Source organism: Dermacentor albipictus, chromosome 1 (genome assembly GCF_038994185.2).
Source record: "Dermacentor albipictus isolate Rhodes 1998 colony chromosome 1, USDA_Dalb.pri_finalv2, whole genome shotgun sequence".
NCBI lineage: Eukaryota > Metazoa > Arthropoda > Arachnida > Ixodida > Ixodidae > Dermacentor > Dermacentor albipictus.
In genome coordinates this window covers 310,658,300-310,671,919 of record NC_091821.1, presented here as the reverse complement: position 1 = coordinate 310,671,919, position 13,620 = coordinate 310,658,300, and the positions used below count along the sequence as shown (strand labels likewise).

The window sequence follows — 13,620 nt, the reverse complement described above, 5'->3', positions numbered from 1 at the left end:
CTCCATGATACGTAGGTTAATCGCAAAGTGTTATTTCCCGTGACCAACAACGGAACTGACCGAGTGCACTGCATAATCACATGTGTGCGCATATGTTGACCTACGTGGCCGTTGGTTAGAATAATATTTATGCACCGCTGTTTAATTACAGCCATGCATTAAGCAGGATGCTACATGAAAAGATTCGTATGTCGGAGCAGGAACAACGCGAAAGGTTCGAACGTAGGCACAGAAAAAGGCGAGACAAAGCCTTGTAATTTGTCATGTTCCTGCGCTTCCGTTTTCTCTGGCTGCGTCTTTCGCTTTGATCCAGCTTCAAGCGAAAGCGCACTTAATCTATCATGGCAGCATTATAGCTACTGTACTACGATATTTCTTTAACCTACGAAGACAGAACCGACCTATGCTGCATATAGTAGATATCTGGAGCACCGATTGTGTGGGCCTGTTCGGATTGCGTGACGGAAAAAGTACAGCTGGATTCACACAAGAAGACAAAATAGCATTAAAGGTTGGAGCGTAGACTTATTATAATATACCTGCATGTTCCTCCGAACGCATTCAATTCGTACACGGGCAACTACGCTGCTTACTGTTGCCATTGATTCATTAATCCAGCCGCATACACATTGCCTAAAACACCACTCGCCATTGTCTTCAACGCGAAAGTACACTGCGACACTACCTGCAGGAGAATGCGCACAACACGTATGAGCACCTAAAAGGTTTGCCTTTCTACTGACCTTTCACCACGTTAAGTCACCGAATGTGCAACGCCAAAGAAGCGTGCCAAAATACCGGTAGCTAAGCATTTTAAGACTCTTCGTAGTCTTCCACAGAGCCTGCGTGGTCATAGGCCACGTCATGCTCAGTGCTCTTGCTCTTGGCGCTCACTGAAGCAGCGTGGAGCTGATCCTGACTTCGCGGAGATGCCTACCTGAGAATGGCCACTATACTGACAGCCTCTGCCGCGGTATAGCTTAGGTATCCGACTCATGCGGGACAGTTTCTGCGGTAAGAGACGACACCGCCTCACTGTGCCGACCGCTAAACGTTCACGGACTTAACAGCCGTGGACCACTTGTTGCGAACACGTGTAAATGTATATACGTACCGCGCAGTCGGCCTACCAAAGTAGGCCTTTATACTCCTGCGAATTTAGCCGCACAAGGACAAGACACTGAGTTCAGGTGTGCAGCTACCTTGGAATTGGAAGGGACGAGACGAGGTCCTTGGAGCAGCATTTGGCAAGCGACGCAGTGTGGAAGGTGCTCGCACGGGCGCGCCCTCGAGCGACCGACTTCGGGGGCGCTTCGCAGTCGCCGCCCACACGACTGTCGCTCCGTGGCACGCGGTCGACGAAGACGCAGCCGAACAGCATGTTCAGCTCGATGGCGCCCAGTATGAGCAGCACCGTGCGGAAGTCGAACGCCTGCCGCAGCGCTTCAACAATCAGGGGGGACACGAAGCCCGAGCCGGCGGTCACAGCGAAGAGCAGACCCATGGCTGTGCCCCGGTAGCGAACGAAGTGCCGGGCCACCACAGTGAACGGTAATAGCTCCTCACAGGCCACTCCTAGCCCTGTGCGACACACGGATTGGAAACGTTACAAACGCATACAGATCCGGCTCGAAAAGATGAGCCACGAGTCGGGAGTGTCTGTTGATGCGAACTCGCTTTTCCGAAAACGCAGCATGACTTCCACAGATCCCTTTCCTGTGAAACATAGCTGCACGGCATCTTTCGCGCATAGACTTCATGTAATTGTTGACCGGCGATCTATCGCTGATAGTATTTTCTTAAACTTTAAAGCGTTTGAGAAAGCTTAGCAAGGATTCGCCCTCTTGAAGAGATCTTTGATAGTAAGGTACCACTCAATTGGCTTGAATATTTTGGTCCGGTTGTTCAGAATTCGTGTGTGCTGACATATTTCATTCCCCGTCGCACCTTGCTCCTTCTGCCTTGCCACAGAGTTCAGTATTGACGACGGATGACTGTGTAGTTTTCCATGAAATTGATGAACAAAATGACGTTACCATATTTTGAAGAACATTACCGCTATATCTAACTGGTATAAAGTATGGCTGACGGAACTTAAGAGCACGAACTTTAAGGTATTGCGTGTTTTCCGTACAATACCGTGCTTCTTAGTCGTTCCAGAATTACATATTTGGGACAGTTGTGCCATATTGTTATCTAGGTGTTCTGCTAACTTCCTTTCTTAGTTGTCGTTGCAATTAAGCAAAATAACTAGCTAAGCTAATCTGCTAGAATACACTCGGTCATAACTTTCCTTCGGCTCCTGTTTTACTAAAACTTCAGATTTAGAAAACCTTAGTTCGGTGTAAGAAGGAAATAAACTTTAATGAAAAGAATCGCCCGTCAGTATTGGTTGTGGTAGCCTCAGGTGGCGGCTCGAAGTCCTTGGACTCGGGTAGCATCTTCAGCTTGCCGGACGTCCCAGAGCTGGTCTTCTAGCTCCGAACTTATTCTGTGTTTATCTGGGACCAGACCACTCACATACTAACTATTGCTCTCGAACAAGCATAAAATTACTTTACTCGCTTTACTTTCCGAAGTTATAGTCGTACCACCAGGATAACATTACTCGAAACTTTACAGCTTACTTTCTATTGCCTGTCGTCTCAAATTTGCTCGTCTGTGTTTCCCTTCACATGCTGTACTACTACAACATCATGCACAGTGATCTTATTTTTCCTCCATCGTATATTTCATCTCGTTCTTATCCCTCACAAATGGCGGGAACTGTGTGATGCTTAACGAAAACGTGCCCAAAATCAATCATACCCCAGATTTCACGGTACCGTAACCACCTTTCCGGACGCGACTTTACAACTGCTAGTAAGTACAGCGGGGCGGGGCATTTTCTGAGGCGCCGGACGTTTGTGCGCATGCGCAAGTAAGAGCGGGTGCGAGAGAGAAAATGTGGGGGCGTTCGCTCCTTGAATATCTGACTCTGCCTACACTCTAAAAACAGTTCTAGCCTTTAGGGCGTATATTTGTCATACAACAATAATTGTCATCTGTCTTGCCCGCATTTCCTTTCTTTAACGCTGCGAGCCCGGTACTTCCAAGTCACGAACGGCATGCGCGTTATCAGCACGATAGAGCATTCTCGACAGGAAAGTAACGAGCGCAGCGTTTTCAAGAAAGGAAACGCAAGCAAGACAGACGACGATTATCGTTGCGTGGCATTTATACAATCCAAAGGGTGCAACTGTTTTTAGAGCACTCCGGAGAAGTTTCTTTGCGCGGGCTGTATGCGTTCGTCCACAGGCGTGACGGCATTGCGAAGTTGGTCGCGTTTGTTTACGCTTGGACACTGGCTGCCAGCGCGCTGAAGCACTGACGCCCCATTTGGCGATCTCTGTGTCGGACAGACTCTCGCGCCTGCGGTGCTCTTGTCAAGTCAGCCGTGCCGGAGTATACCTTTCTCACGCCTTGCGGCGATGTACCTTCAAGATAACATCACAGATGTTTACATGGGAGCAGTAGGGACCGTAGTAGAGGCCTAGCCGTATACTTTGGAAATCTAGAAGGCCTTACCAACCGCAGTTGAACGCGAGTGGCTCGAAGGCCACTGGTGACGCTTGACGGTCCTGTAACCGCTATGAAAATACGCTGCGCCACCGTAACGCATTTCACGGTAAGCAAACTTAACCGAAGGTTAAACTAACCCAACGTGGCTGAGAATCAAAGGAAATCCTCATGGCGTAACCGCTGTGAGAATACGCCACGCCACCCTATTGCCTTTTGCGCTAACCTAACCTAACCGAACGTAACAGAGACGCAAACACAATAGAATGTTTTAGTTTGGAGTTTTTTTCGCTCCACTCAGCAGCTGAGCGGAGCAAAAGCGCGAATGCGCATACGCTCTCCGCTTAGCCGCAAGCGGACTAGCGGAGCGAGAAACGCCGTCCGCTTACAAGCTGCCTGAGTGGAGCGTGGTGCGCGGCGCGTTGGCTAGCGTTGGCGTCAGAAAGGATTGGATTGAATGGAAAAGCACGCTCGCTGGCTATCACGTTGAGTTCCCCAAGACGGCGCTTTATTTTCCACTGGATGAAATGCACGGGTAACACATTAAAATTAAATTATGGGGTTTTACATGCCAAAACCACTTTCTGATTATGAGGCAGGCCGTAGTGGAGGACTCCGGAAATTTTGACCACCTGGGGTTCTTTAACATGCACCTAAATCTAAGTACCCGGGTGTTTTCGCATTTCGCCCCCATCGAAATGCGGCCGCCGTGACCGGGATTCGATCCCGCGACCTCGTGCTCAGCAGCCTAACACCATAGCCACTGAGGAACCATGACGGGTAGCGTAACACATTACAAGCGCACGTCTAGATACTTCATGGCCAAGTAAGTTATAGGGCGCTGCAACTACGAAAGGTCCGTTATGCTGACGACATTGTGTTACTAGCTAACAGGCAAAGTCATTTGCAACGTCTGGCTAATATCTGCGGACAGGAAGGCAATAATTTAGGTTTGAAATTTCGTGTTAGAAAATCGGGCGTTATGTTATCCAATGAAAACAGTGAACAGACAGCGGAGATACAGGGCCAGGAAATACCTCGGGTAACAGAACACAAATACCAATACCAATATACAGGCAATCGATATATGGAAACACAGGAAAAAACAATAACAGTGAAGGGGAAGAGAAATGCAGCCATAATGAAGCACAGAGCGTTATGGGGATACAATAGGTACGAGGTGCTCTGAGGTATGCGGAAAGGTGTAATGGTTCCAGGACTTACTTTTGGAAATGCGGTTGTTTGCTTTACATCAGAGGTACAATCAGGACTCCATAGAAACCGAAGGTCAGTGGGTCGCCCCGCATTGGGCGTTCATGGGAAGACTACAAATGAAGTAAGGTGATGTGGGCTGGACTACTTTTGAAGTGATGGAAGTACGCAGTAAAATTGAGTATGAAGAACGGCTGAAGAATATGGAAAAAAGTAAATGGGCTGGGAGAGTGTTCAGGTATCTGTACAGGAAAAAGATTGATTCACAGTGGAGAAAAATAACTAGGAAGCTTACCAGCAAGTATGCGGCCTGTAGGGTCGGCAACACAGCAACAAAAGAGGTCAAGCAGAAAGTCAGAAAGGCTGAAATAATGTCATGGGTGGCGGCAATGGAAAAGAAAGCTGCCATGAGTAATTACTTAAGAGGAAAAAACGAAATCAGGAAGGAAACTATTTATGATAACTCAAAGGGTAGCTCATTACTTTTCGAAGCGAGGTCGGGATGCCTTAGAACACGCGCCTATAAAGCGAGATATAAGAAGGAAGAAGAAGCATGTGCTTGCTGTGGTAAAGCTAAAGAAACTATGGAACATGTTTTATTAGAATTTGAAGACGTCTACCCAGCGGTCGATTTAGGCACCACTGGTCTCCTTGAAGCCTTTGGGTTTAGCGGGAGCAGGGGTAAAGTAAACATGTCCGCAATAGATATTAGTAAGAGGCGATTGGAGGATTGGTGGAAGAAAAGTGGGGAAACGACAAAAGACGGAGACGTACAAAAGCACAGTTCGCAATAGGGGATCAGAAAATTTGGGTGTGGTAGTTCATAGTGCTTTTTTGTTTTTATTGTTTAACCTAGGTAGGACATTAGGCAGTATAATAGCAAGAGCTTGGTGGCGCAACCCACCACCCCTTTTGAAAGGGGACGCTCATAACATCCATCCATTCATCAATCCGTCCGCTCCGCTACGCTAAACGCATAACTAAAGCGTGAAAATAGGCCGCCGCTCCGCTGTGGCTTAGCGGGGTAACTCGGAGCGGAGCGCATTGTAAAGACGCTTAACTAAAACACTCTAATAATCCTCATGGCGTAACCGCTGTGAGAGTACGTCGCGCCACCATAACGCCTTTTACGCTAACCTAACGTAACCAAACGTGGCCGAGACGCAAAGACAATTATCCGCACGGTGTAATGGCTGTGAGAATGCGCTACGCCACGCTAGCGCCTTTTAGGTTAACCTAAACTAACGTAAACTCAACCTAAACCTAAGCTTACCTAACCTAACGTGGGCGAAATGCAAAACCAGTAATCCTCACGGCGTGACATCAGGCAATCGCGTTCATTTCTGAAAGTAGAGGGTCGTAAGGCTCGACAAAGTTATAATCCGGCATAACTGACTCAGCACCAGCGCCGCAGGGGCGAGGAAGTCTGTCCGACGTACAGTACCTTTAGACACAGCGATCACCAAACGGGACGTCCGTGACCAGTGCTTCACGTGCTTCACAGCTCCGGCTGCCAGCGTCGGAGCGTAAACAAACTTGACCCCACTCCGCAATGCCGGCACGCCTATTAGCGGCGAGAATTAGGAGTGGCGCCCTCTCGCGAGTGACGTCACGGCCAGGACGCCGCTCGCTCCGGCTCGCTCAGCTGCCGCGCGCGCTCGTTCCCTTCGTGTATGCTGGGGGTATGGGTGGCTCGAGCCGTACGTATTGAAGAATACTTCGGCTTCTTTCAGCTGCCATACCTTAACCACAGTTTCTTCTTCAAAAGCGTGTTAGTCAAGAAACTTTGCGGCTTCGATATCGCAAGCTAAGTAGCGTTAAAGGGGTCTACTAGGTTTTGCAATGCATATATGCGCCGTATCTATCGGTAAATTTTGACTAAAAAAATAATATCTGCAAATTCAACGCGCGAAGTTGTCTATGATGCTTCGCTAAACACTTAACATTCCTTTAGTATTTAGCTATGAGAGGCATTGCATTTTACGAGGGCGCGATATAGCATGCTACTAAAGCGAGAGCTTTTTTGCTGCTCTACACGTTAATCGATGTATCATGCGAAGAAGTACTTATTATTAAATGTATTTAAGAAGAAGTTGTTGCCTATGTGTGGCGCCGAATACTCCTCTTCTCTTACATGATAGTTATCGTCGGAAAGTTGTCAACAATCACAGAAGTGGACTAATAATCACGTGGACGTACACTCACGCACTAAGTCTCAGTACTGCAATATAGATGAATGCTCGCGCAGCAGAAGAGTTCACATGTCATAAATGCTCACAATAGCGAAGTGTTCACATGCAACACATGAGTTCATACTGCATAAATGTTCACAAAGCCAAGATGCTCACACAGAAAATGTTGGGTACTTGAATGCCGCGTTCTATATAAACAAATAAATGCTACGTGAACACGAAGACACAATGAATATGTAATTAAGGGTGCCTGTTAATAATAACAATGCGAGCAATAACTGTTGTGTGACTTAGTATAGTTCTGTGATATTTTTTGTTCCTCTAAAAATTGTACTAAGGCTGTCAGGATTGGGGGCTCAATCCCATCGTCCGTGGTCCTTTGCCAAGATTGGAGTACGGCATGAATTCGAAGGTAGCTGGCCCATGCCGTCGTCCAACTTATTTACGCTGAGATCGTTGATGAAGTGAAGAACTGCTTCTCATCGAGAACGAGGAAAAAGGGTTTATTTACAGAAATTAAATCAGTCTAACATGACTGCTTGAGAAAAAGAGTAACAGTCCAACGTGACTGCATGAGAGAAGTGACTCAGTCTAACATGACTGCTCAAGAGAAGTGTCCTCAGCATTCGCACACCCACAGTTTTCATACACTCGATCCGCCGGTCATACGACGCGGCGACGGTTCGTTTACTCATCACCAACTCGCCGCGGCTCTGCAGATCAGTTTACGTACACAAAGGCAACCGCGCTCTGATGCCCGACGACGGCGTTGGCGGGGTGCCGTTCCGGGAACTATCGACGCCGATCGAGGGTCGCTCGTTGTTCCGTGCCACGCCGAAGCGTGAGACGCACCAAAATACGTCGTCCCCACGGCAGCTTGTCCATGCGTGTCAAATCAGCTCCGCGTTGGGGAACTCCGGAATCATTGTTCACACACGCCGAACTATAGTTCCGTCACAATGTCGATGGGGCGGGTGGAAGGCGGCGGATTCCAGCGCAAAGGCCGCTTCTTTGAACGCCTCCCAGCTGCAGCGACGGAGAGGGAGAGGTGCGCGTCGTGTCGCCCTGTCGTAACTGTGTGGCAATCTTGTTTCGCAGCTCGCCATTCTTGACAGCGCCTCCATGGCCCGGAAAGTCTCGACTGTCTAGCGCTGACAACCGCTAGGCAGGAAGAGAACGGCTGCTGGTCAGGGGGGGGGGGGGGGATTGATGTCTTGGCTCGCAGCGACCACTTGTGCATTGATGTCACCGCCCCAAAACATCCAACAAGGACAGGCAACTGCTAAATGAACCCCACAACACGGCTCTGCGCCGAGATGACGGGCATTGGCTCTCACTTTAGACTCGCTAGGCTTCAAAAAAACAACAACAACATAAGTGCAGAAAGAAAAAAAAATGCTACATTTCACTATGCCAATTTCTGAAGCAAATTCCTGCTGACAAATTCAGCAATTAATGGAGGGAATTCTGCTGAATGAGAGGGGATTTTCTTCGCCTAAAGAAAAGCTAACACTAGTAACCCTAAAATTTAGGCGGGACCCTCAAACGCAGAATTCAAATTAGCCTGCTCAAACCATCCGCATTGCTATGCAACTTTCCCTTCTTATATCTAACGGAGAAGTTGTACTCTTGGAGAGTGAGGCTCCATCGGAGCAAGCGGCCGTTTTTGTGTGACATTTGATTGAGCCACGTCAGAGGACAGTGGTCGGTCTCGAAGATGAACTTCGCTCCGTACAAGTAACACGACAACTTCTGGGCGGCCCAAACCAAACAAGCGCATTCCTTCTCTGAAGCGCTGTAGGCTTCCTCTCTTACATTTAGTTTACGGCTGGCGTAGAGGATAGGATGCTCCTCGTTATCGTCGCCAACCTGACTAAGTACCACGCCCATACCTCTGTCGCTTGCGTCGCATTGAACTATGAATTCCTTTGTGTAGTCTGGCGCGCGAAGCACAGGGCGAGAAACCAATAGCGTTTTCAAACTTTGGAAAGCGTTCTCCTTGTCCTTATCCCAGTGTACGTTACTCGGTGCTCCCTTTCGGAGGGCGTCTGTTAATGAACTTGCCAATTGCGAGTAATTCGGAATGTACCGTTGATAGTACCCCACAAGTCCCAAAAAGGAACGAAGGTCCGTTTTCGGGCGCGGCTGAGAAAATTCTCCAATCGTAGCTATTTTCAGCTCAGCCGGCCGTCTCATGTCCCGACCGACAACATGGCCCAGATAAGTAACCTGCGAACAACCAAACCTACACTTTTCCGCTTTCATCGTTAAGTCAACTTTAAACGTACGAAGCCTCGCATTCTTGTCGTAATAGACTTTGGCGTTTATTTGAGCTATTGCCATTTTCTTTCCGACTAATTTCTGGGTTGCGCTTAGCCGTTCCAGTAAATTTAGCACGTATTCAACCACTGTTGGACTCTCCCCTCTTTCCTCCCACATCTCTCTTAACATTCTCAGTGGAGACCGGAGTGTCCTCCCATACACTATAGTTCTGCTGGTGAGAACCCTGTCGCCTCATGTGGAACCGTTCGCAAAGCAAACAAAGTTGCCGGCAGACAGTTCTCCCAGTCCTCCTTGTGCTCGTAACAGAGCGCACGCAAAACTCGCTTAAGCACCGAATGCCACCTCTCTACACTGTTTGACTGAGGGTGATAGACAGAACTGTGTATTAACTTTACCCCGCACTTTTGCAAGAATGTGGAAGTCAGTGCGCTCGTGAACACTGACCCTTGATCTGCCTGAATTTCGGCTGGAAACCCAACTCGTGCAAACACTGTCAAAAGCGCGTCTACTACTTCGGTGGAGCTGAGCTCTTTCAAAGGGATTGCTTCTGGAAACTTCGTAGCCGGACACAGCATGGTAAACAAGTACCTGTAGCCTGATTTTGTTTTTGGAAGAGGCCCTACCGTGTCTATTACAAGCCGTCTGAAAGGCTCTGTTATTAAGGGGACTACCTTCAGTGGAGCTTTCCATGTCTCTCCTGGTTTACCAGAACGCTGGCAGGCGTCGCATGATCTTACAAAGTTTTCTACATCTTTGAAACAGCCAGGCCAGTAGTATTCCATAAGCAATCTTTCCTTTGATTTGTTTATGCCTAGGTGGCCGGACCACCCATTTCCATGACAAAGACTCAAAAGGTCCTCCCTATACTTAGTAGGTATGACTAACTGATCTAAAATCCTACCCTTTCGATCTCTGTAATGCCGATACAACAATCCTCCTCTCTCATGTATCGTTACGTTGCGCCTAGCAATGCCTTCTTTAGCTGTGTCCCGTAATCTAGCTAAGCTCTCATCATTCTTTTGCTCAGCTGCCAGTGACTCTCTATCCACGCGTAAGAGTTGATCAAAGTTCTTTGAGGCCGGTGATAATAACGACCCTGTCTCGCTTGTGAGCGCGTCTGCTTGCTCTTCCTGCAGGCTAGAACTCTGACACTCTAGTGCTACGCTCTCATTGAGCTGGTCAGCTGGCAGGCTCTCCTCAACTGTTCTTTTGTCCCTCGGGCCTAGCTCGGATTCGGGTATTGAAGTTATCCCCTTTTCTGCTTCCGCTGGAGGAGCTTGAGCATTTTCAGCCGAAAGCGCCGCGATCTTACGAGCTTGGCCTCGGGTCAATGCCTGTACTATGCCCTCTCCCAGTTTGAGCCCTCTGTTACGCAGTAACTGATTCGAACGATTCGAAAAGATGTAGGGATACTGCCGTGACAAAAATTTGGAAACTGCAGCCTCAGTCTCTAGCTCCCCGAATGGTCCACTGATTTTGACTTTGGCCATGGGCAGACACACGCTGTGTTCTTCTACAACCTGTTTTATCCATGCTACTTCTCCGGTGAAGTCATCTACCATCACGTAAGACGGATGGACAATGTCCAGCGTGGCGGCACTGTCTCTTAGCACTCGGCATGGTTTTCTATTAACTTGCAGGTCGTGGAGATATGGACTTAAAAGTTCCATATTCTCATCTTTTTCCTCCACGTAGGAAAAAACTACGCTAGACTTCTCGCAGTTTACAGCTATATGTCCCAGTTTGTGGCATTTGTAACAGCGAATTGGTCTAACAGATTCGAATTTTCTTTTCTGTTCTTTTTGTGCGGTTTCTCCGTTAAGTTTCTCCTCGCTCTTTTCTGCGGGCTTTTCCGCCATGTCTACAGGCTCGGATCGTCTAGTTTGCGCACCCTTTTTGAACGGAAATGGTTTCCGCGGTCCATTTCGACCGTCCCAGTTTCCCTCCTCGGCGTTCAACTTTCTACGGGTTGCGTACTCTTCGGCTAATTCAGCCGCCCTTTCCACAGTGTTTACATTACCTCTGTCTTGCACCCACAGTTTCACAGCTTGGGGGATGGTTTTGTAAAACTGCTCTAGACACGTGCATTCAATGATCATGTCTCTGCTGTCGTACGCTTCCGCGCTTTTAAGCCACTCGACTAGGTTGGCCTTTAAGCTATATGCAAACTCCGGATAGCCCTCGCTATCTTTCTTGCCTGTGCTCCTAAACCTTTGCCGAAAAGCGTCGGCTGAAAGGCGGTATTTCTTCAGGAGACTAGCCTTAACTTTTGCATAATCATATGCATCCTGCACACTTAGTCTGGCGATTACTTCCGCCGCCTCACACGGCAACATAGACAGCAACCGCTGTGGCCATGTACTTGGGCCGAAGTTCATCTTTTCGCAAGTCCTTTCAAAATTGCTTAGGAACAAGCCTATGTCGGTCCCGACCTCAAATGGCTTTAATAGCCTGTCCATGCGGTATGATTCTGCCTCACTTGATCGTCCCAGAGCGCCTTCACTTCCTTGAGACATCTCCAAACGTTTGCTTTCAAGTTCCAGTTGCATTTTTCTTAACTCGCGATCTTTATCGCGTTCCTCTCTCTCTTGTTCTTTTCTCTCTTGTTCTTCTCTCTTTTTCAGAAGTTCAAACCCCATTTCAATTTCTTCCTCACTGGCCTTTTCGGAAATTAGCTCCAATAATTCCGATTTGAGCATTTCCTTGCGTACATCTAGGCCCAGTTCCTCACCAACAATCAACAACTCGTCTCACAGCAGTGTCCTTAACTCCATGACTGCTGCTTTACTGCCTTGATTCTGCTCTCTAAATCTAGCTAGGAAAACACAACCTAGCTAACACACAACAATCTAGCTTCCCTACTGTTCTAAACAGAACAACCACAAAATGAAGCCTAGAGAGTCAAAGCAAAAACCAAGCACTCACCGCAGATACAGCACCATGTCGCAAAGTCAATCTCACCGCTGTCAGCCAGTTGTCAGGATTGGGGGCTCAATCCCATCGTCCGTGGTCCTTTGCCAAGATTGGAGTACGGCATGAATTCGAAGGTAGCTGGCCCATGCCGTCGTCCAACTTATTTACGCTGAGATCGTTGATGAAGTGAAGAACTGCTTCTCATCGAGAACGAGGAAAAAGGGTTTATTTACAGAAATTAAATCAGTCTAACATGACTGCTTGAGAAAAAGAGTAACAGTCCAACATGACTGCAGGAGAGAAGTGACTCAGTCTAACATGACTGCTCAAGAGAAGTGTCCTCAGCATTCGCACACCCACAGTTTTCATACACTCGATCCGCCGGTCATACGACGCGGCGACGGTTCGTTTACTCATCACCAACTCGCCGCGGCTCTGCAGATCAGTTTACGTACACAAAGGCAACCGCGCTCTGATGCCCGACGACGGCGTTGGCGGGGTGCCGTTCCGGGAACTATCGACGCCGATCGAGGGTCGCTCGTTGTTCCGTGCCACGCCGAAGCGTGAGACGCACCAAAATACGTCGTCCCCACGGCAGCTTGTCCATGCGTGTCAAATCAGCTCCGCGTTGGGGAACTCCGGAATCATTGTTCACACACGCCGAACTAGTTCCGTCACAATGTCGACGGGGCGGGTGGAAGGCGGCGGATTCCAGCGCAAAGGCCGCTTCTTTGAACGCCTCCCAGCTGCAGCGACGGAGAGGGAGAGGTGCGCGTCGTGTCGCCCTGTCGTAACTGTGTGGCAATCTTGTTTCGCAGCTCGCCATTCTTGACAAGGCGCGCAGCGATGTTTTGAAGTTTTTTGGTTGGCCATGGACCTAAAACTTTTACTAAGGATAGTGGCCGTCTATCAAAGCCATGCAGTTTTTCCGAAAGGCTCTTGCGGGGAGCATGATGATTTTTACACTGTAGAAGAAAGTGTTCTATGTCTTACTGAGCCTCTTCGTATGAGCATGTAGCATTGTTAGCTTTTCTTATCCTATACGTGAAGCTTTTAGTATAGGCAGTGCCAAACCGAAGCCCATGAACTGTTGCTTCAACAGATCGACTAATTTTAAACGGAATATTTAATTATATTCCAGGATCTATCTAATATAAGTGAGAGTTCTGCGCATCGTTTATTTAGAGAAAAAAGTGGTCGATGCTTTATTGACTTCTTCGACAGAGTTACTGTATTCAGGTGTGTTTACTTTTGCACGTGAGCATGTAATAAACTGACAGAACTCGTTTTCAATGGTCGTTTATAGTAATTTTTGGACTAAATCTATAGCTCTGAATAGTTGTTGGTGCGTTACTGACCCATTCAGCGAGCGCAGAACATTCCTTAATTTTGATTCAGGCGTGAGGGGAGTAAGTGAAGGGGAGAATTCCTGCCAGCGCTTTGCACCTAGGCGCTCCAGCTG

At 48.2% G+C, this 13,620-nt stretch overlaps 1 protein-coding gene across 2 annotated transcripts in view; it reads right to left on the bottom strand.

The window, feature by feature from the left end:
* LOC135906994 (uncharacterized) overlaps nt 1-13,620 on the bottom strand; it is a 91,101-nt gene that overhangs the window by 59,500 nt on the left and 17,981 nt on the right. For both annotated transcript variants that reach the window (XM_070531547.1, XM_070531548.1), the window contains one exon: nt 1,203-1,581. In XM_070531547.1, the coding sequence (XP_070387648.1) occupies nt 1,203-1,581 (379 nt within the window). The remainder of the gene's footprint in view (nt 1-1,202; nt 1,582-13,620) is intronic.